Raw genomic sequence first — 23,885 nt, 5'->3', positions numbered from 1 at the left:
GTTATTGAGTATTAGCAAAGACTGCCACTCACTGTTAATGAACATATGTGTAAGTATAAATGTGGTTTTAATACAAAAAAGTACACAAGTTCACAAGTAAAACATGTTGATAAATGACATCAGTGTAAATACTTTTTTTTTCTCTTTTAATTGCAATGTTTAGCTTTGTGAAACACATGAAGGTCATAACTGCAGATTTAAAATTTATAATTTTAATTATAATTATTATTAGGCCTAAACTCGAAACAATCATACATACCCTACTAACACAGTCAAATCACAACACCCAACCATTTAGGTTCACAGCCCCAGTCCCTCCTGAGTCTTTATGTCTTGAACAGTTCTTCTTTTAAACTATAGTACCGTCCTTTCTTGTCCATCAGCTCTTGGTGTGTCCCCTCTTCAACAATTTCTCCATTTTCTAAAAAGATGATGTGGTCAGCTTTCTCCACAGTCTTCAGCTGATGGGCGATCACCAGCACGGTCCGCCCCCCAGACCAGATCTCCCCCAGGACCTGAGACAAACATTGTTTCAATGTCATATATTTAGATAAAGATTCAGTTTGGTGCCTGAGAAGATGGTTTGTTTTGCCATAACACTCTTGTCTTCTATCAGTCAAAATTTCACAACTGTTAACTAGGCTACTCATGCCAAAGTACTTTTTTATAACAAAGACTGTCATAATTAAATGAAAATGTTACACATCAAAATGTTCCTGTGAGTTCTTCTATACACTTAATAGAATTTTTTCTCTAGAAGTACTCCATCACCATATAAAAAAAATATTGCTGATCACTCAACCACTAAAATAATCATTAGTCGCAGTCTTACGGACCAGGAAGATTATATTCTACAGTATGTGGGCTTAATGTGATAAATAGAAAATAATTATAAGAAGCTTAAAGTTCACTTCTGGTGGAGGGTCCATCTGGTCCATTACCTTACATTTAGTCAGTAACATGTTTTTATTGAATTAACCCTCCTACACCCCTAGGTACATTTTTGTATATCGTAACTTTTCTGTTTTGCATTCACTTTGTTTTTTTTGCATTACTTTGGCTTTGACTTTGTGTTTTTTTTTCAAGATCACATTAATTGAACAATCTATAATCAAAATACTCACACCCGTAGTCCTTAGGTACATTTTTGACCCTTTGACTTCCATTCAAAATGTCTTTTTTACTGGGATAATTTTGCCAGTGTATTTTTACGTTTTGATTTATTTTTCATTCTGTGGTGTTGAAAACCCTTCAGCATTTTAAGTTTAGAATTTTTTTTTTTTATATTTTTCTTTTTACTGTGTATCTTCCATTGAAAGGTTATATCAATAGAAAGACATTTGTACATATTAGTCCACACTGAAGGCCAGAGACAGAGATTTGAGGTGAAAATGGTATGGATGTGTTGTAGACGAGTCCCAGAGTGCACTGAATATGTTTGCTTGGGAGTGTGTGAGAGTTGGTGTGTGCCTGTGTATGTGTGTAAATTTTCAGGTGTATGTACCTGTCATTGTTTATGCCTCTATTGATAAACACTGCAAATGTACTTTTGAAAATTACTCTGTAATTGCAATTTTGTTTCACTTGATACTTGTTTTTCTCCTACTACAGAAGGTACAATGGTGTGAGCTGGGTTAGGATTAGGGTCAGACCTTTTATTAACAGGAAAAACCTGTAAAAATCCATTATTTATCCTACACAGACTGCACCTTCTAAACAAAAACTGTCCAGGATGTTTCAGGAGTGGATCCGTCTTGTAAACTATATATATATGTATATATAGTATTATGGTATTTTTTTTCAATGTAAATTTTTGTCACGAAGGACCACAGATATAACTATTTTACAGGGTTCAAGGGTTAAAAAAACATTATTCCATTATTGTGAGTAGGCAAGCCTCTCCACAGTAATGCCATAGTCATCCAGGCCATATCTGCATGGAGAGAAGCTGGTGATGAACCCTCCATTAGAAAGGTTACACAGTGCACCTTGAAGTAAATTTCTTTGAGAATAGCAGAAAAATTACAAAAATAGAATCATATAAATAGTGGCATGTACTAAAATAAATGCTGTATTAGTAAGTTGTGTTATAAATAATACATGTACCAAATTAATCCATTTTAATTCCTTGATAAACAACAGATGTTGTTAAATTTAATATTTGAGCATAAGGCAATAGCCAGATCTCTGTGTACTAAAGTCACTGATTATTGGCTTTATTCAAACAAGCTTCACCCTTCACATATTAGGCAATGAGCACACACAAACTCTAACATTGAGTTATTAAATACATTATGTAACTAAGAGCCAGGTTAATGTTAAAATCCTATTTGTATTAAACTCACAGCGTGTTGTGCGCGGATGTCCAGTTTGCTGGTGGCTTCATCCAGAATAATGACCCGTGGATCTCGGACCAAAGCTCTGAGGATGGCAACGCTCTGCTTCAGCCCCTCTGACAGTTTGCCCCCAGACTCACCCACATCTGAGAAGACAGTCACAGGAATATTTTACCTTTTATATTTAAAGGTCCCATATTTCACAAAATTGACTCTTGTGACCTTTAAGCCATGTTAAAATGCAGTTGCCACATCAAAAACATGTTTGAGTAACTCTTTATTATTAAGTCTGTCTACAACTTAAAAGCTCAAAATGCTCTGCTCCAACTTGTGATGTCATGAAGCTGTTGTTTTCAAGTTAACGGCTACCTTTTACCTTTAGTTCAGTAGAGACTGGTACTTCCAGGGCTGAAACACAGCACTTTATTTGCAAATTGTAAATGAAAATGGTGCATTGACCAAACATGTGTGGGTGTGAGTGGGGCGTGAATCAAGGTGTATGTGGGGGTAGTTTTTATTCAAAGATAAGTTAAGTTTTCTCTCTCTCTTAAGTAATTTGTTCAGAAGGCATTTTAATTTTTTACCTGTGTCATATCCATCATCCAGATCTGAGAAAAAAGACTCTGCATTGATCTTTCTTGCAGTTTCTTGGACTTTCTCAATGTTGCTCTCCTTAAGTCCGTACTCAATGTTGTACTTCAGAGAGCCACAAAACAGCACTGGATTCTGGGACACAACTGCCATCTTAAAATATAGATAGTTAGGTTAGATGACATGTCAAATAGACTTTTATGAACTTTGAACCCTGTTATAACTCAATAGTTTACTCAATTGTATAGTTGTATTTTGATTGAGTCATGCATCTTGGAGTAATCTTGTGTGTGATTGCTCAGTGTCTTTGCTTTTTTTTAAATTAAAAAAAAAAAATCAGACTCTGTCATAAGTATAGGGTTCAGAAATACAACAGAGCTAATCTGCTGCATGCAACAGTGAAATTTTACAAGAAAATGTAAAATTGTAAAGTAGTAAATGTATATACATCTATGCTCTACCTTGTTATGGAGATATTTCAGTTCATATTTATGCAGTGGTTGTCCGTCAAGCAGGATCTGTCCCTGTTGTGGTTCATAAAGTCTCTTTAAAAGACTGACACATGTTGTTTTTCCGCTCCCAGATGGACCCACTAGAGCTGTCATCTGTCCTGGACGCAGCTCCATGGAAACAGACTACAGAGATAAACATTACAAATATTTTACTTCTTGAATTGAGAGTAACAAAACTATGTATAATTTGTATCGCACTTAGAAGGATGGGGCGTGAGGATGTATAAACTTTTCAAACTTTTCTTGTATAAAGGGACTGTAGCAAATCTGTTTTCATAGGTATCAACCACTGTCACCTCTGTCTAAAGCCAAAGCAAAGCAACACATGCAGCTGAACAGGAAAAACTGGTTAGCAGCACTCGCTCATCTCACAGAAAGGTCTTACTGATTATATCTACATCTCATTTGTATTTTAATACAAACAACAAAACACACATTATTATAAACTTCTCAGTTTCTGTTTCACAAGTTCAATTCAAATCAGTTATACATTATTATGTATAACTGTATAACTGTATGTATGTATTATTTTGACAGCTTTTATGCCAGATACTCAAAGAGTGCGCTGTGTAACTTTTCTGGTGAAAGTGTTGTGGAAAAAATTATATATTATATTACAGCAGATATGGACAGGGCCTAGGCCTGTTCCGGCCAAAGCCAAAACAGCCTCTCACCCCCAGCAGTATCTCACATGTCTCCCATGTCTGCCCCCATCTCTCATGTCTCTCCCCATGTCCCTCCCAGAGCATCTGAGCTTTCAGTATTTATACAGAAATACAAGTTACATACATATCAATGCAGAGTGACTTTGGTTTCAGAGGCTGGTGCTAAATTAACATACAGTTGATGATAACAAAAGGCTTCCTGAAGGCGGAGACAGTTGTGCCTGATGAACCTTTACACATGTTAATGACTGGTCTGGGTTTCAGGTAGAAATGACATTAATTTACACAAGACAGATTGAGAGAAATCTTTCCACAATCTAAATTTCTATCACAAGGGTCTGCCACCTGCTTGTCTCCATGGGGATGATATTGTTTTGCCCGCATTAAACGCATCCATCTTGCATTTCCTCAATAACTTGTTTTTATTGACCTAAAAACTTGCATTTTTAATGTGAGTGGGCCCGCCTCGTCACACAACGCACTGTGGCGTCACCTGCTGTCTCCGTAGAGATAAATAAGTGTAATGCCATACTGTGGAAAATTCCAGGAAATATCTCAGTGGAGAAAAGCAGGCGACTGATACTCCACCAGAAAAGTTACACAGTGTACCTTTCTCTTGCCCTCTCTTTGGTTGAGGTTTGAAGTGCCTACCCTCCACATAACAATTAAATAAGGAAAAAACAATTATAAATCAACTTTCTGAAACCACTGAGTTACCTTGAGTGCAGTCGGTGCTGTTTTTTCCGATGATGCTGAGGGGTAAGTGAAGGAGACATTTTCAAACACAATTCTTCCCTCCAGTTTCTCAGGAGCCAAGTCTCCTGCTGTTTGACACTTTGGTTTTCGGTCAAGGTAACTGAACACTGTAGATATGACCCCAACAGTGCTCTTTGTATCTCCATAACCGTACATGATCTCCTGTGGGAAGATGCAATTATTTATAAATATACCATTAATATAATCAAACATAGAGGAGTGTATCTCAATGTGTGGAAAGGTCATGAGCTGTGGTATAAAGATATTTTAAAATATGTGCAGAGTTTGGGGATTTTTAGTCATTTTTAGTCAGTCTTTAGTAAGGGCACTTGAGGTATAGTCAGTATAATCAAAGGCAGTTTTATTATCAGTGTTTTGTTTCTTTATCTGGAGCTTGCATTTGAGGTTTCGAACATGTGTCTAGAGTTAGATTAGTCGCAATTTGAGGTCATTACTTAATACTAATTCACATAAGTTTAATACAAATTAGTACACTGTATTATTTGTTTGGTCTTTGATTAACAGTGCACTGTCTAACTTTTCTGGTGGAGGGTCAGCCACCTGCTGTTCTTCAAGGTGATCTTATGGCTTTGCTTATAATGTTCCACAGTATGGCATTAAACTAACCTATTTAGCATTTCTTAAATTATATGTTTCTCTTGCATATTTTTTCTTTTTTCTCAGATCACTTCACCACAAATTTGACCAGTAATTCGGTGGCATACCCTACTCCAGAAATAGTTAGGTTGCGAATTGAGTGTGGTAAACAGTACTTGTGTGAAAGTGTATTATTTTAGATATAAGAAGGTATTTTAGGACTATTTAAAAATGAAAATTATTTGTCTTACCCTCAAATTGTATGACATTGGCTTTTGATACAGCAGAAAAGTGACCAAATTACCAATGCTGAGCTGATCAGACAATATAAGTCTCCTTGCCAACACAAAAAAAAGGATCCTTATCACAAAACTGACCATCTAAGAGAGGGAAACACAAAGACATTAAAATAATAAAAACATAAACTATTATAAACATTGCAAAGCTAAACCTATACTTACCCTTCTGATGAAAGTAAAGGCTGAACTGTAGATACCATACTGTCTTTTCACTATACGGAGCTGCTCTAGGGCGGCGTTGTACCTCTTTATTTCTACATTTTCAGCGTTATAACTCCGAACAGTCTCAATGCCACTCACTGTCTGCAGAACCAACTCACTGATCTGTGCCTGGTGAGACTGAATCTGCTCCTTCAGCTCCTGGTGACAGATATACACAAATTAAAGTAGAGAAGCAACTGCAGAAAAAAGATGAAATAAAAAATTTAAACAGCATTGTAATACAGCAATTTAAATGAAATCGGCAACGCAATGACACAATCTAGATGTTATCAGGTTATCATGTTTTTAAGTTAAGATAAAGGAACCCTTAACTGTCTAATGATAAGATATACTTTTGGGTTGAGCAACATAAACTACAACCAAACATACCTCCTTCTTTCTAAGTGATACATTTATGTGTAAAACTACACACAACAATTTTATACAATATTAAGTGTAAGGTGGTTTAAACAGTATAAGCATAAACTGAAATATTCTAATGTTATTGTTATAGCTTTAGCATTGCCATTTCAATTATATTTTATATATTCAATAATAACAATAACATAATATAAGACATCTCACCGTGGACAGTGTGGTGTATTTGTCCTGAACTAGGCCTAAAAGGGGCATCTCTAAAACAGTAAGGACAGTGAGCTCCCAGGATAGTCGAACCATGACCGCCAACATCAGGCAGGTTTTAACTGTGCTCCGCACCAAAGCATTTGCATTCAAGGCCACAGTGCGCCCCATCCGGTCCACATCCGAATGCAGCCGAGAAGACAGTTTGCCTATAGGACAAAAACAGGATGAAAACCTTCACAAATGAATAAAATTGTACTACTGGCCTGTACAATGCCTGAAACCTATCAATAAACAACTATTAACCAATTAATTGACTTTTTTTTTTTTCAGAAACAATGCAACAATGATGAGAGCTTTTTCTTCTTTTTCCCCTGACAGAATCTACTTTGTTTATTTGAGATTTGATTGTATTATTTGAGACAAGACATAAGGTAGTGAGTATTCTTTAAATCTCAAGTGTAAAGGCTAAACATGCACAAATAGATAGTCATCTGTCAATGCTTGTTTGTTGAAGGTTAATACAGTGTCTTTATTAATGACATATAATGTAGCATTATATTCATCCATCCATTTTTCTTCCACTTATCCAGTCTAAACAGGGACTCCCAGACTTTTTCACCCCAGATACATGCTCCTCCGGGGTAACACGAGGCGTTCCCAGGCCAGCCGAGAGACATAGTCCCTCCAGCGTGTCCTGGGTCTTCCCCAGGGCCTCCTTCCGGTGGGACATGCCCGGAACACCTCCCGAGGGAGGCGCCCAGGAGGCATCCAGAACAGATGCCCAAGCGACCTCAACTGGCTCCTCTTGACGTGGAGGAGCAGCGGCTCTACTCCGAGCTCCTCCCGTGTGACTGAGCTCCTCACCCTATCTCTAAGGGAGCGCCCAGTCACCCTGCGGAGGAAACTCATTTCGAGCGCTTGTATCCACGATCTCGTCCTTTCGGTCATTACATTGCAGTATATTCAGAGTACAATATTTTGTGACATTTACCAGGGTTGTTCTCTTCAAAGAACTGTATTTCTTGCTGTAGAAGTCTGTGGAACAGGAGGTGCTTAAGTCTCCTGTTCAGTCTCGCCAAGCTGAACATGAACAACCCTCCTCTGGCCCCGGAAAACATGGCACTGGGCAAAAAGTCAAAATAACATTTATTTTAAAAAATATAATCATTGAAGAAGAACATAAGAGAATAATATTTTTTAAAATGTTTGGGTGATTTACCTGCCAAAAGAGACAACTGCCAGCTTCGCAATGGCATAGCCTAAATCATTTTCAACCATTGAGACTTGGAGCATGTCTATGACTTCCCCCTGGTACAGAGGAATGAATGTATCACCTGCAAAGACATTGAAATATATATATATATGTAAGAAAAAAACATACACAAATCAAATACAAAGAATTTAAACATTTAAACAAGCAGCAGCACCTTAGCTTCCCAAAACAAAAGCACCCACCTATACTATCTTTATTGAAGTGTGATACTGTTATCCCTCCTCTGTAGTATATGAATTTTTTTTAAATTTCATTGTATGTCTTGTTTGTAAGATAAAAACCTTGAATGTTTAACAAGGCTGTTTTATAAGACGTATTGCTAATTTTTGACCAAAATGTACTGCCTGCTGCAACTACATTTCTACTACAAAAGCTACATAAAGACGTTTATGTTTTAAGATAAAGCTTCGTGTTTCTACAATACATCTTATTATGAGAATGGTGAATAAGCAATTTCTAATAGGAATAAGTCATATATCATGATTTATGTATGCATAAATGTCCCATATTACACTATTTTCTGATCTATGTTGCTTCATCATCACAAACATACCTGGAGTTGTGTTTTGTTTAATTCAGACATGTTTCACACGTAAATCCTGCATAATCAGTTCTCTTCCACCTTGTGATGTCATGTGGTTATAAAGGAATGACTCCACTGTTGCTGACGATTTCAGGCAATCTCTATTGAACTAAAGGTAAAAAGTATACCAACTTGAAAACTACCACTACATGACATCGCAAGGTGGAACAGAGCATTTTGAGCTTTGGAGATGCAGACTGAATCATAATAAAGGATTAGACAAACACGTGTGAAAGAAACAAAACTACAGGTGTGTTTTTGATGAGGAATCAACATTCTAACATGGATAAAGGCTCAGTTTTGTTTAACATAGGACCTTTAATCAAACTGAATCTTATACTCACAGATTACAGCCACAATGAGTGCACTAAAGGCTGTGATGAGATAAAACACATCTGGTTTGAAGAACTGCAGCAGCCTCTTAAACAGCTGTCCTGCTCCGTGAATTTTAGGCTTTCTTTTGGCAGGTTCTATGCGGAGTCCTTTCTCCCAGATAATACAGACCAGCAGGGAGGCCAGGGCACTCAGGGGGACTTGTGTGAGGTCAGGTGGCGGTCCCAAATACGGGCGATCAGGTTTAGACAAAAGCATTCGTCCACTTTCAAAAACTGGACAGAGGAGGCAGAGGAGACACACCAGCTTGTGCAGTACGGGCTCTGGCTTCCCACGATCCGACAATAAAGTTGATAAATGATACAAACTTATGTACTTGACTACTCCAAGAACACACAGTCCCATCAGTCCTCCACAATTTGGGCACTGTAGCAGGAGTAAAGTTATCCAATATGCCCACCCCAAAACTAAATCCAAAAGAAGGACGAATATTGCACATGAGGTAAAACCCTTCATCATTGCGCTCGATAATCCCACTGTAACAAAACAAGTAAAGTAAAAATGACTAAGATTACGTTGTTCCTCGTTTTCAGTATGTGCTCACGCCTTTAGTCCATGTTCAGTAGTTCATATGTTTTGTTTTTAGCTTGGTAAGTATCCATATCAAGCTAGCTACTTCAGTCCCCAGTTCACCTTAATAAAACAATCTAAAATAACAAGTCGAATGCAGGAAATCCTCCTTGTGATCAAAATCCAAGCTCTATCCTTTCGACTTAGATTTTTAGGAAACGTATTGAATGTGTGCGCCGTTTTCCTAGCTTTTACTTCGCACGTACTTTCAGTTTCACTTTCTTTTAAGAAGTGTAATAACCGTAAAGTCCACTAGATGGCGACAAATCATATGTTTTTGTTTACAGGCCAAGTTTCACCAGTAGGGTCAAGGAGGGCATTGTACTTTTTCTGATAGAGCAGGGGTGTCAAACTCATTTTGGTCCGGGAGCCGTACCCAACCTACTTTGATCCCAAAGGGGCCGGATCAGAAAACACATGTCATATAAACCCCAAAAATAAAAATAAATTCAAATATTTGTGCAGAGAAACACAAATCTATTACAGAAATCTTTTTTAATTGATGAACTCTTTCTTTTACAAAATATTATAATATTATGAACAACCTGAAACTTTAAGAAAAATGCTATTTCAACACAATGTTTTAACATGAACATGTATGTAAATAGGAATAAGTCAATTTTTCTTGGAAAATCCTGCACTTGGCTCCACTTTTCTCATTTTGGACATTTTTCTGATGAGGGTGTCACGGTCAACAGTCAAAACGATCGTCCTTTAAGAGCGTTTGGAAAGAGACAAGTCTTCATTTGTGCTGCTCTGGTAGGAGGGGCCACATACAGAGACGCTGGAGACCAAATTACCAATATTTTAATAGAAAATATAATTGAAATATTTTAGTAGAAAATCAGCCGAGGGCCAGATTAAAGGTCTTGGAGGGCCGGATCTGGCTCCTGGGCCGCATGTTTGAAACCTGTGTGATAGAGGGTCTGCTAACTCCATGGTCAGTGGCACGTGAAAATATTAAAACCTATTCTTTCTGACACTGGGTACGCACTGGACCCAGACGAGCACTAAATGTCTCATTTTTTCCCTCCCATCCCAGCATGCACAAGACAGCACTTAAATGTGATACTTAACCGATTTCTTCTCCTGGTGTCACCCAAACACCAGTCCAGCTTTAAACAAATACATCTTCTATTTGTTAAATTACAGGTGTTTTTATTTCTCAAAACTACAGCAAACGCATGCATACTCGGAGCAGGTCCACTTCTCCAGAGATCTGATCTGTAACTTGGGCTGGTGTTGTGACCTGCTTGCCTCCATAAATTAAATGGCAAACTGCAAACATTTTAAGAGAAAACAATAACATCTACATGGAGTCAAGCAGATAGATCCTCTACCAAAAAGTTATACAATACATCTTTAAGGAATAAGGTCTATTTTTGCACTTATTAAAAAATAACAACTATTACAGTTAAAAGTTTGTATTTATTGTCCCTGATTATGACAAATAAATATTTAATAGTTTGGCCCAAAAATTACTTCAATTTCAAACTTGTTCAGTGCTTTACAGTCATGTGTCAATTCAGGCAATCAGGCCATTCTCATTTATAATATGGAAAACAGTTTGAAGTCATTTAGATTAACAGAATATTTTTGAAATATATATTGTCACACAAAGAGTGGCACATTTAGTCAATAAAATGGCTGTAACATTTTCTATGCATTTCTACCACAAAGTAAATATCCTCGCTCTGGATATTTATACAGTCAGTAAAAAAAGTTACTGATCATTTAAATATGTTAAGACAAGATGGAGAACATGTAAAATGACCAGCTTATATCTTCAGTCTGTCTGGAAGGGCTTGATTGTACTGTACTAAACATATGTATTGTACAAAACAGCAATCATTTTTAAAGGCACTATTCATCTGAGCAAAAAATGCACAAAAAGCATCATAACTTCACACTTCTCTTACAGTCCATGAATAACATTTTCATTTTGCCATCTCCTATCTAGCACCATTTTAGAAGTAGTTAAACTAAATCTGAATGGTGTATTCTCTAAGATGTCTTCAGTCAACAAACAGACTACCACAAAGTTAATGGCAATTCTGAATTACAGACAGAGTAGTTATAATAATGTGCTTACAAATATAACAATGTGTATTACTTGGTTTTGTACAAGATTCAGTGACAGCAGCAAGATAAAATACAATCAGTGTGGTTCTATAAGTGCACCTCTGGTTTTGGTATCGACCAAACAGTAAAGATGGTGATATATTTTTTAAATGGTGTACCTGATTCAAAGTTCAGAGGTCAGAGAAAACATTGTGCTCCACCTCATATAAAAGTAAACTTTGTGGTTCTAAATTTGGATTTTGAACATGAGACCACTTCAGTCGGGGCAGTGTGACCCAGAGCGTAGTGTTGTGTAGTGTAATGCTTGTTATTTTTGTGGCAATGTCCCTCCGAAGAACCTGTCAGCTTGTTACCAGTAAATATTATGTTTATTTGTGTCTTCTTTAAAGGCGCATTGTGCAACTTTTCTGTTGGAGGGTTTCTCACTTGCTTGTCTCCATGGAGATGTTATTGCTTTGCCTGGAATGCTCCATGGTATGACACTGAACACTTCTATCTAGCATTTATGAATTACAGGTGTTTCTATTGCTCAAAAATACAATAATTCTCTCTGTGATTAGGGTTACCTCTCCACAAATCTGACCTGTAATGTAGTCAGTAGTTGTCTCCCTTGAGATAGATAGCTTTAATTTCTACCATGGAACATTCTAGACAAAGCACTAACATCTCCACAAAGACATGCAGATGACGGACCATCCACCAGAAAAGTTGCACAGTGCACCTTTAAAGGTGTAAAGTTCTGGGGATATTTTTTTACATCAACCATATAAGTGGATTTTTTTGGTTTTTGATCCACAGATTACTTTTTAAATCCACAGATAAATAATTGAGTTTTTCCATTAATAAACGTTTAAATATACTGCAGTTTTGTAATAACAAGCAGACAAATTATTGACTGAGATGAGCCCTGAAAGATGTTGGCAGCAACTGATGGGCCAACTCAGTTTCGATGACTTTCCTTAACAAACATCAAATCATACTGCAGCTAATACGGACCAGGCTTTTCTTTAGGGAGGGCAAAAGTGACTGGTTCTTTACAGGGACAGTCTGTATTTGTAATCAATATAAATTCAATCTCACTTAAGGCTTAGGCGATATGGCAGTTGAAATCAGATGACAATCTGTCTTCTAAGACTTCATACTTCAGTGTGATTGGTTGATCCTCCTGTCATTCACGTAGACCAAGAGCTGCGGGATTTGGGAAAAATATCAATTTGTTGTTTTTTTTTCGGTCAAGCATTAGGATTGTGATAAGACTTGCAATTTGTTTTAATAATAGAATTCTGTTCAAAGTTCACATTTCACATTCAGGAAAACTGACAAAATGACTGATATGTGAACTAACACAATAATACAAGGGTCACAATTCAGAACATATTTATACAGATCTAAACTGTCTTAGCAGATTTATGAAGAATAAAACTGATTTTTTTTGTTACTTTGTTGTTTGTTAAGGAAATTATAGTACTTGCAGCCTTTATGATTTACTAAATGCATCCATTCAAATTGTAATTTTGATTAATCACTATAATTCACTATAAATGTTGTAGCCCTACTCAGAGTATAACAGTGGTTGACCAAATGGGGGAGAGGGTGGTAGAGTAGAGGTATTTGTGTTTGATTACAGAGCTGCACTGAACAGAGAAGTACAAAATCAATAATCAGGAGATCACAGTTTCATAAATAATACAGTATATAGATTTTATATTGCCATATCGCCTACCCTTTGACTACTCCAATAATCACTCATTCAAACATCAGTCACATGGTCTGCCCCATTGGCTGAAGCCTTAATCTGGTCTTCCTCTTTGGGCTCATCTCTGTATGGACACACAACCATTTCATCAGTGTAAGTGGCTGGATCGGGCAGTGAAGGCTGTTTTTTCTCCCTTTTGTCCAGGTAGTAAAATGATGCCATGAGAAAAACGGCAGAAGAGGCAACAACGGCGCTGCAGGCATAGAATACGGGGGAGTACTGGCCTGACCTGTCCACCAAAATCCCTGCAACAACAAACAGAAGCAAAATAATCAATATTTCTCACAGCTCCAGTGAAGCAGGAAGTCACATGTCCATGCCTCAAGTAAGTGTGGTTGGTTAGTGTAAACAAAAGAAGCAGAAAAACATGTAATTCAGTACTGCAAAATCCATTTGTACAGCACAACCTCTTTACTATTGTAATGGCTATTGAAATACTATATTGAACAATTGCTCAAACTGGACTCTTAAAACAAACAAAGTGCTAGGCTTATCTAAATAGGTAAAGGCGATATAAAACCAGCAGAATCAACATGACTAAGCTCAATGAATACAGTTTTGAATTAATACCGTAAAGTTGATACACAAGGAGATGGGGCAACGGTGTCTCAGTTGTTAAAACAGTGGTCCCCCAACCCCATGATCGGACCAAGTTCTGTCATTGTGTCCCTAAACAAGACACTTCACCCACATTTACCTAGTATGAAAGGGGAGTGTGTGCGAATGATTGGTGGTTGTAGAGGTCAATGACACAGACTGGTCAGTCTGCACCAGGACAGCTGTGGCTACAATACTGAGGAGTGTAGTGTATTGAATGAATGAATAATGACTTCAGTGTAGTGCTTTGAGAGGCTTCCACAAGTATAAGACTTCATTATTATTTAATTAAAACATAAAAGTTGAGTAAAGTCATTAAATAAAAAGAAATATGACATGTAGGCTTTTAAATGTATATAAGTTATTAACAGATAGATGTAGGAGGACAGCACAGCACTATCCATGTTAAAACTAATTTGTGTTTAGTGTTTTAGTATATTCTATTCAATGACATATACTGGGTTTTTGATATAAACTGACAGTAGACATATTAGTGCTAGCTTTGTCATTTATTGTTGCCAATAAATGAGCAGAAACAAAATTGTTCATTTACTGGTCAAATACTGTATATCTCACTCACTACTTGATGATACTAACTAAATAACAAGTCAAATCCTTTCTATGTCGGGGTTCATAATGATATTTCCATCCTTTTTCTTCCGCTTATCAGGGGCCGGGCCGTGGAGGCAGCAGTCTAAGCAAGGACTCCTAGACTTCCTTACCCTGGACACTTCCTCCAGCTTCTCACCCCAAGGCATTTGCAGACCAACTGAGACACAGTCCCTCCAGCGTGTCCTGGGTCCATAATGTTATGGTAATTTGGTGTAGAAAAATATTATTTACCACAATACAGCAGAGGAAAAATTTTATTCTGTCAACTAGATAAACCTTTTTTAATCAAATACGTTTTGCAGCTCATCCAAACTGGTTCTTCAGTTCTGGTCAGATTGCTGGTGGACACTGTCTTATATCTGCCTGAAGGAAAAAGCTAACTACTACACTGAAACTACACTGAAACTAGAGTAGAGTGTCCAGTTGACAGAATTCTCCTTTGCTATGGATCCTACCTGGACGACTAAGGGATTTCACAAACTTCAACACAATAGGTTTCTTTTAAACTATGCTGGTGCACTATGGCCAAGGGATTTAGCAGTAACACCCAAACACCAAAGCTACGCCTCAAAGTAGATTTATTCTGATTTGCTGAAATGTCTCTCCACAATCTTCACCTCCATTTTACACAGTTGTCTGTCCTTTCTAAAGCCTATGAGACAAAACTATTTTAAAATATGCTTCCTTACCCGCCAGTGGAGGTCCGATGAGGAGGGTGACACTCTCCATGATAGCGAGGAGTCCCAGAGCAGAGGGGAACCTGCTCATTTCCACTATATCCATCAGCACAGTGAACATTAAGGACCCCACCAGGCTCATTGACAGCCCATAGATGATCACATAGGACACCAACACAGGAAAAGTTGCTCCAATGCAGCAAATACTATTACTCAGCCCATTCACGAGTAGTGCAGAGGCAAATACGTAAATATGGCGTCCTTTGAACCATGGCATGCTGAAGATTAGCCCAATGGGAGGCCGTATTACAATGTTAACTACACCAAGGATGGAGAGGAGCATTGCAGCTTGACTTGGCTCCATGTCGTGAGCTGTGGCATAGGGAACAAGATATATCAAGGGTACCACAAACCCCAGCATCATCCATGTAATCCCTATTGAGTACACGCAGTATTTTGGGTTGTTGCAAAACTGGTCAAAAGCCATATGTTTTTTGATTGCAGACAACACATAGTTTGATACCGTCTTTAAAAACCCTTTGGTCTTCTTATCATTCCCCTCTTGGGACAAAGATGGCTGATGGTTTATAAGGGGTGGTCCTCTCGGCCTCTGTGGTTTGAGGGGTCTCATCACTGCCCCACATGCGCAGCAGTTGAGCAGAACAGCGCCTAAAATCAGGAAGCTGCCCCTCCAGCCGTACTCAATGTGGAGGTAGTTGCCCAGAAAAGGGAGAACACAGAGGCCCAGAGCAGTGCCCGTGGAGGACATGGCGTTGGCGAAAGCACGACGGCGGACGAAATAGTGTCCCAGGATGGTGACAGCAGGCTGGAAGCTAAAGCAAAACCCCAAACCTGAAAACAGCCAAAGTAAGAGATCAGTAATGTGAATTTTACACTGCAACAGGTACACTGAATGACTTTTAAGGTGGAGGTTCTGCCACCTACTTGTCTCCCTAAAGAAATTATCGCTTTGCCCAGAAAGCCCCACAGTATAACATTAAAACATTACGTCTCCATGGGGACAAGTTATTATTGGTCAGATCTGTGGAGAGCAGGCCCACACAGTAAAAATGCATGTTTTTAAGGCATTTTTGATCAATAGAAACACCAATAATGGGAAAAAAGCTAGATATGTCTAATCACTCACTGTACATACAGGCAAACGATAACTCTCCTTGAAGAAAAGATGGTAAATGGTATGAAGACCCGAAAAGCTTTTGTTTTTCTTGGGAAATTCTAGTTCCCAACCACCAATGAGCACTTTCACTGACTACTTACACACACAAAAAACTTCCATGAATATTTTGGATGTTTTCTTTTTTAGGAAAATGTTTAACTCTATAGTAACTTTATCAAGTTTAGCCAAACCAAATTTCTAAATAAACAAATTGCATCAATGTAAAAAAAAAAAAAAAAAAGCTAAATTACATTCAAAATGACCTACCGCTATCAAGGCACTGGTCCTATTCTTGCAATTATAATTGCCAGACAAGGACTAAAACTAAGATCTAACTCTTATTCAGATGTAAATATATGCTTTTTGATTTAGTAAACAGAACACCTATATTCTATAATAATTGGACTGAAGTAATTTTTTTGTTTTGTTTAGTTTGTAGTTTTATTGGACAGAGATAAATTTAGTATTGACCTTTCCACCTCTCTTCTCTAAACGTTTCCACAGTATTGACACTAGTATGACATTTCCTGACCTGTAATGACCCCTGCGGTGATGTACAGCTCGATGATGGACTGAGTAAATGAACTGGCGGCCATTCCCACTCCGCTCAAGACTCCACCCAACATTATGGTCGCCCGGCAACCCAGCCTCTCCACCAGCACGCTGCAGAACGGCCCTGTGGGTGAAAGGGTAATGCTCTTAGTTAAAAATGTGCCTTAATCCTGGAAGTTTTACAGGACCTCTCTGCAATGACATTTTAATCTAGAACAGGAGGTTAGCAGGTATTTTCCCACCAACTTACCAAAAGCAGTACCTCTACTAATTCATCTTAAATCTTTGGAATGATCAAAATGTGACATAAGCACTGGTAAGGTATTTGAAATTAAGAGTAATAGAAGTAGTTGTTGTGCGAGAAAGAAAGGAAATAAGATCAAAAGTGCTAGAGTCTCAAGTTTAAAGAGTTTGCAGAGTTTGACAGTGACCTATAATGACTCTTTGAGAATATTACTAAAAGTGGTGAGGGTTTGTAGCATCAGTGAAATGTTCTAAACTGTGGTGTGAGATCATATGCTGTGACAGTTACATATTCTATTTATAAATTTATGTGTAGAGTCATGAACTTAAACAATCAGATCATTCAAGCTCTAGTGTGTACTGTGAGGACTCAGATTCACCTCTCAGCTATTGAGACATTGGAGAGCCAGTCTGTATACTTGTACATTATATCATGCCATGTATATTTTATTTTACTACTTATTTTAGAAACTATGAACCAGATATTATGGGTTCTTAATAAAGACTGAGCTGAATTAAGTAGACTATAGACTATAATATTCAAGCAGTGCCAAAGCCATACATCAATCATACGACTAAAGACTTTGAAGGTACTTTCTACTTTTGCTCTTTGCATCAACTTAAATACTTGACGTACACAATTTGAAGTAAAAGACATTTCCTCAACATCTGTGAATAATGGTACTCATTTTATATATTCAGTTTAGTCATTTTCCTTTGAATTTTCCACTAACAGTAGAATAAGTCTGAATCTATTATAACAGTAACTCTTCCTATGAAAGATTACGAATATAAGAGCTTTATTTGAGGTCACCTCATCTTAAATTAAAGAGCAGTGAGTTTGTTGTTGCATTCCTGTTTTGCAAATCTCTGGGAACAGGGAGAGCTCCATATCGTCAGGTGTGAAATATGATCACTGTTTGACCTTTACAGGAAGCACATTTAAATCATATGTTAAATCTTCAACTTAAAGGCGCACTATGTAACTTTTTGGTTTGGGGTCTATCACCTGCTCGTTGCTATGGATATGTCATTGCTTTGCCTGGAATGTTCCACATTAAACTGGTCTACGTTACATTTGATAAATCAGAGGTGGTTTTATAGTCCAAAAATACTAAAACAGGCATTGTGACTGTGAGCAGTGTTGCATGTAACTTGGTCTGGTTTGCCCTCCATGAAGATTTAATATCGTAGTGTGAAAAATGGTGTGAAACTTTCCAAACAAAACAATAACATCTCCATGGAGAAAATTATTTGACAGGCCCTCCATCAGAAAAGATATACCAAACACAATGAGCAAAAACAAAAAGCAAGGCAAGTAAATAAATTAATTTGGCAAAATAGACTTGATCAAATTAATCACCTGTTTTAACAAAGTAGGCAAATTTAAAGGTGCACTGTGCAACTTTTCTGGTGGAGGGTAAATCACGTGCTAGTCCGCATTACTTTGCCTAGAATATTTCACAGCATATTCAAATTTAGCAAACTGGCCTAAAAGATGGCACAACCAGGCCAAGTCACAAGTCAGATCTATGGAAAGACAAGCCCAAGCACAGTACCAGTGCAACCTAAAACCTAACCTAAAACAAATAAATGCAAAAGCTATAGATTTTTAGTGCTATACTGTGGAACATTCGAGGCAAAGCAATAAAATCTGCAGACCCTCTATCTGAAAGGTTACGCAGTGCACCTTTAAGTAAGACAGTGCAAATAGTAAATTCTTGGTGTATTTAGACATTAGACTATACTTTTTAATTGCTCCACCATCTCCTTTAATAATACAGCATCTGTCAATCCAATTATTGAATATATTTTACTGTTGTTAAAATAGGGCTATAATAAATCAGCAGGTGGCCACTCATTCACCTTGGTCCACTGTTGACTTTGCAAAGCCCCTCCTGAGAGACAGATGTTATATAATCCACATCAAACCAGGAAGAAGTGAGTGAGTCATGCAAGAGGGGTTTGGTAAAGTCAACATTGGACTAAGGTGAATGAGCACCATAGAGACTCTAATGCCTTTTCAGTTACCAAGACAAATGCAGACCCGATGAGGTACACTGAAAATTGTAAAATCAACAAGTGGTTTGAGAAACAGCTTTCCTAACCACACTGACAATGTAAAAACTCAACAAGAAGACCACAATCAAAGTGAAGATCACGAATGAAATAGGGCCAAACTTTGTTTAGGATAAAAACAACATTGTGCCTATCAAAGTCAGGATAAACCAGTTCTAATTTCCAGACATCCTGATTTAGTTTTTCCTCAGTTTTGTACATTTCTAACATTTAGTAATGTTTTTGGGGATAATATGTCTGCCAACATATACAGTGAATAAATAGTACTACATTATATTATATTATATCAAAATATCTATATATATTTTTTTTTAGGAACAAGCTGTTTTTTCAACAACGAGACTTTGGATAGGAATGAACAAAAGTATAAAAGTAATTTGCAAGTATCCAAGTAATTCTCTAGGTCAAATCTTCTATATACTGCCTGCTAAGAAACACATGGTAATTTAACACAATTATATTTTGAAAACATAAATAGACAGACAGATAAATCCATAGCTAGATAGATTGACTGATAGATAGATAAATACATAGACAGAGCACATAACTCCAATTCTGGCTTCCTATTAATTTTAGAATTGATTTTAAGACTTGATCTGTTTTTAAGGCTTTGAACAGACATGCCTCACAATACTCTCAGGCCTCATTCAAATTTACCATCCCCTGCGTACTCTGAGGTCCTTAGGGTCCAATTTTAAATCTCGTCTTAAGACCCACTTTTACTCTCTGGCTTTTAACACCACGTAAGTTGTCTGGTCCTCTGTTGTCTTTTATTGTTATTGTTTTATTGTTTTAGATTTTATTTATTTATGTATTTCTATAGATATGTTTTATTTATTATATTTTTACTGTTTTAAATTGTAGACTTTTTATTTATAAAATCTCTATGTGCAGTGTTTTGGAAACAGTCTTTGTTTGTCATAAAATGTGCTGTAGAAATAAAGTGGACTGAATAGATAGACAGACAGACAGAGAGACAGATAGATAGATCGTCTTGTTCGTGTGTTGTCTGTGTGTACATTTGCATGTTTGTGTGATCACATGTAGTAAATTCACATTGTACCTCCTGCGTGCAGCACTGACGTCATGATGGAGGGGACCCAGGACGTTTCGCTGTTGGTTGCATGGAACTCCATTTGCAGGTCAGTGTAAAAGATCCCCACACAGGATGGGAAAGCGAGGGTTAAGGCCAACACCAGGATGGTAGCTGTAAGGACCACCCAACCCCACCCCCCATCAGGAGCCCCATCTCCGGTTACAGCTGCAGTAGCGTGGGGCTGCTGGTGCTCACTTCCTGGTTCTACTTCTCCATGGTTGTTAGCTTCTTGATGCTTGTCAGTGTCCAAGCCGCTGGCACACGCTTCAGTCTGTAGGTAGCGTTCTCGGACCCCACCCACTCCATTTCTTTGGGTCATTTTTAGCTCAACAGTCCTGGTAAAACCCCACCGTTAGCTATGTAGGTTGTGTAATAAATATACTTGGCTTTCCATGACACAGCAGTGGCTTTGGGCACCACAGAGAGGACCTAAAATAAATAAATAAAAGAGTTAAAAATTATGTATTTTACATTCATAAAAAACTGGCATGGTACTGGCATCTTGACTATGCTTCTCCAAACATTTTCACTCATATTTGTACATGCACAAGGCTTCTGTTATTGCACTACCTTTCTTATCCATCCATCATAACCAAAGCAAGTGGAAAAAACTAAATTGATACAGTTTTAAGTTGATGCCTTTGTTCTGCTTATCAGTGCAACTAAGGACAAAGGGTACAACTATCTGGAAAATTCTTTATGAGCTTTTGTGTTGCATTTTTGTATTAAAAGCACTCTATAAATAGAGTTTGATTGATTGATTAAAGTCACACTATGTAACTTTTCTGGAGGGGGCCCTTGCTGAGCTTGTATTGTTTTGCCTGTTATTGTTTGTTTTGTCCACAGTATCACACTAAACTTTATTACCATAGCAATAACATATAGACATAGGCAGAAAATATAGAAAAAAACAACAAACTGAAACAAATTTGTACCACCAACACAATTCATTTATTCATTCTTACCATAGAATTATCCCCAAAAAACTTTTGTAAATGCATAATATGGTTTAACACACAAACTGCAATTCATAAACAAGAGAATGATGCACTTAAGTAATTAGTTTGTATTTATAAAGAGAAGAAGTATGTCTGTATTTATCCAACCCCTCACATCTCAAATCTAATCATAGAGCAGGAAAAATAACAAAAAATTCTTCAATAATACTAAGAAAAAGTCCCCTCGATAAATATTAACCCCCATAAATTATTGTTCCATCTGTCATGTATTGAAGTCGATGAACATCTACTGAGAGAAATTTGAAGCAGATCCAATAGAAAGGTTACACAGTGCAGCTTTAGTCATACTTGGAACAAACTTCCTGTATTGTTTTGGGATATAAGGTATTTGCTGCCCACTCCTTTAGTAATACGTGGATAAAGGAGCCAGTTCCAAATCAACATGGTGTTATCAGCACTGAGCTTATTTAGAGAGGTAGTATTCTGAGAGGCTGGGAATACAACATTCGGACAGGCAATGAATTGGCATAAATTGTAAACTGACTTCTTGTGAAACTATCTCTAAATCAGTTGCAGCTTTTTAGGCTTAGAAAACAACTGTGGAAACAAGAAACCCATTCTATTTATCTGACCTGGCAGAGAGCAGAGCACACTGTCACTTGAGTCAGTCTGGATATTATGACATTATAACATCCTGGATAAATGCAGCCCACTGTGAAATGTACCAAGTGTTTTTTCACAATTTTCTCCTAAATACATAAGAAACAACTTCAACTCACAGCAAGAGATTTAGAGATTACGTTACTGGGAAGTGGAAACACGTCCGCATTATTTTTGCCCAGGGAAGTAGGCTTTATGTCAAGAACGAGCATTGTAGTTACACAACCTATATGTCTCTACCATTTAATTGATTATACTGTACAGAAAGAAACTGCTGTAAAACTCCAGGCTATTTCTAACTGATAACTAAGCACTTGTATAATAAATATTTGACGGTGTTCCTCAGCCAAAATAAACAGGCTCCAAAAAGCACATTGAATAGCTACAGTATATGGAGTCGTGCGTAAAGGCTGTTTGTCTCATATTCACATTCCCCACGTGGCAATCATATGGAATTTCAAGTTTTTCCAGTAGTAAACCTCTCTTGGACAGTGCTTAGGTGGCATTTTACAGTTAAATTCTCATAAACAGGTTAATTACATAAATATCCATCTTTTGAACGAAACGGAACCGCTGCCATTCTTTTCCATTCAATGCCACTGTACTTAGCTGCTTTGAGAATCGTCGTCCATCACTGAAAAAGAAAGCGTCGCAAATGTATTTCTTAATCTCACCTCTCATTGGGGTCGGTACGGTGCGTCCTCCCCTCACGGTCTGGACAGAGGCGCGGTCTGTGGTCCATCGATGACCGCCGCGAGAGCTGCTGCTACTCGGGCTGAGAGCTGGTGTCAAGGCGGCGGTAGGAGGAGACTGCCGAGCCCGAGGGGAGGAGGGGGGGTTACGGGCTCACAGTCACAACAAGCCCCGGTGTCCAGCCCCTTTACAGCTGACAAACGCAGCCAAGTCAAGAGGCGCTTCAGGCGTCTGCCAGTCAAAGCGTCATCTAAGTTAAACGCTCTATTACACTAAATTGATTCTTGTGAGCTTTTAGCCATGTTATCATGTTGTTACCCCATCAAAAACAAACCCGGATTTCCGTATTTTTTCATTCACATATGTTTGAATAACCCTTTATTATTAGTCTGTCTGCATCTTCAGAGCTCAAAATGCAGATCTGTTGCACATTGTGATGTCATGTAGTGGTAGTTTTCAGGTTAACGTCTTAATTATACCTTTAGGTCAGGAGAGATCGGTGCTGAAAGAATCCAAAAGGAACAGTTTTCTGTTTGAGTATGAATGAATATAATAATATAGGCCTTTTCTGTATTTCTAAAAGATGTGATTTATTGATAGTTTTTTGTTGAAGTTTTTGAATAATCTTGGACAAACCGTTCAAAATAAGTGCTGACTTGTGGTGTAGGCAACCAAATAACAACAATTTATCTATTTTTAATATTGACTTTCTATTTGTCGCTGCCTTAAACCTTAAGACAATATTTTCTCTCTATGCTTGTTCCTGATATTGTTTGCTTTTAACAAAGTAGGCTACACTGTGTAACATTTCTGGTGGGGAGCTTCTTGTCTCTGTTATTGCTTTACCTCGAAAGCTCCATGATATGGCATTACATTTTATCTCCCATTATTCAATTTAAGCTGATTTTATTGCTCTAAAACACTTAATGATACTACAAACAGACTATATTCTTACTGTGAGTGGGCTGTCCTTCATCTGACCTGTAACTTGACCTGCCAGTGTCACCTGCTTGTTACCTTGGAGAAAGATAAATTAGATGCCATACTGTGAAACATTCCAGGCAAACAATCCTTGGAGACAAGTAGTGAGTGGACTCTACACCAGAAAAGTTACATATTACTTCTTTAAAGCTCTCAGTTGTGGTATTTAGGTTAATGGCTATGTATAGAGGTATTAGACTAATGTTACATAAAGTAAACACCTGCATACTAATGAGGAAACCAAACCAATTGTGTTGATTCATTTAACTATACTTAAACAGGTAAGTCCAGATAGATTAGATAAGAAGAGTTTAGAGTAAGTAGTAGCAATTTAGATAAGCAAGATATGATCTGTAACAA

General features: G+C 37.6%; 2 protein-coding genes across 3 annotated transcripts; both read right to left on the bottom strand.

Annotated features, from left to right (window-relative positions):
* Nucleotides 1-46: 46 nt before the first annotated feature.
* tap2t (transporter associated with antigen processing, subunit type t, teleost specific) lies at nt 47-9,592 on the bottom strand. Its single transcript, XM_020918166.2, has 11 exons — nt 8,743-9,592; nt 7,762-7,876; nt 7,534-7,664; nt 6,543-6,748; nt 5,919-6,116; nt 5,709-5,837; nt 4,822-5,022; nt 3,389-3,562; nt 2,921-3,080; nt 2,346-2,482; nt 47-515 (listed from the first exon to the last, which is right to left on the bottom strand). The coding sequence occupies exons 1-11, from the start codon at nt 9,248-9,250 to the stop codon at nt 327-329; spliced, it is 2,148 nt and encodes a 715-aa protein (XP_020773825.1). The 5' UTR covers nt 9,251-9,592; the 3' UTR covers nt 47-326.
* Nucleotides 9,593-10,769: 1,177 nt separating this feature from the next.
* slc16a5a (solute carrier family 16 member 5a) lies at nt 10,770-22,669 on the bottom strand. 2 transcript variants are annotated; one of them, XM_020918231.2, is made up of 6 exons: nt 22,526-22,669; nt 20,200-20,661; nt 16,795-16,938; nt 15,098-15,937; nt 13,167-13,444; nt 10,770-12,631 (listed from the first exon to the last, which is right to left on the bottom strand). In XM_020918231.2, the coding sequence occupies exons 2-5, from the start codon at nt 20,549-20,551 to the stop codon at nt 13,194-13,196; spliced, it is 1,587 nt and encodes a 528-aa protein (XP_020773890.2). In that variant the 5' UTR covers nt 20,552-20,661; nt 22,526-22,669; the 3' UTR covers nt 10,770-12,631; nt 13,167-13,193. The 2 variants fall into 2 exon arrangements, with proteins under 2 accessions (XP_020773890.2, XP_020773888.2); XM_020918229.2 differs by having other exon boundaries at nt 10,770-13,444.
* Nucleotides 22,670-23,885: the final 1,216 nt, after the last annotated feature.

The sequence above is a fragment of the Boleophthalmus pectinirostris genome, unplaced genomic scaffold (assembly GCF_026225935.1).
Source record: "Boleophthalmus pectinirostris isolate CB_2022bp ecotype Guang Dong unplaced genomic scaffold, ASM2622593v1 HiC_scaffold_14, whole genome shotgun sequence".
Lineage (NCBI taxonomy): Eukaryota > Metazoa > Chordata > Actinopteri > Gobiiformes > Gobiidae > Boleophthalmus > Boleophthalmus pectinirostris.
Note: the sequence above shows the minus strand (reverse complement) of the source record. Positions and strands in the feature narration are given on the sequence as shown.

What these genes read in the sequence shown, in the direction of transcription:
- tap2t (XM_020918166.2), bottom strand. Translation starts at nt 9,250, where the DNA reads ATGATGAAGGGTTTTACCTCATGTGCAATATTCGTCCTTCTTTTGGAT. An exon ending in CAATGTCATACAATTTGAGG is followed by an intron (nt 5,023 to 5,708) that starts GTAAGACAAATA and finishes ATCTTCCCACAG; the next exon opens with GAGATCATGTACGGTTATGG. An exon ending in GGATGATGGATATGACACAG is followed by an intron (nt 2,483 to 2,920) that starts GTAAAAAATTAA and finishes CTGTCTTCTCAG; the next exon opens with ATGTGGGTGAGTCTGGGGGC.
- slc16a5a (XM_020918229.2), bottom strand. Translation starts at nt 20,551, where the DNA reads ATGACCCAAAGAAATGGAGTGGGTGGGGTCCGAGAACGCTACCTACAG. An exon ending in GTCAGTGCTGCACGCAGGAG is followed by an intron (nt 16,939 to 20,199) that starts GTACAATGTGAA and finishes TTTCACCCACAG; the next exon opens with GGCCGTTCTGCAGCGTGCTG. An exon ending in CATCGGACCTCCACTGGCGG is followed by an intron (nt 13,445 to 15,097) that starts GTAAGGAAGCAT and finishes TTGTTGTTGCAG; the next exon opens with GGATTTTGGTGGACAGGTCA.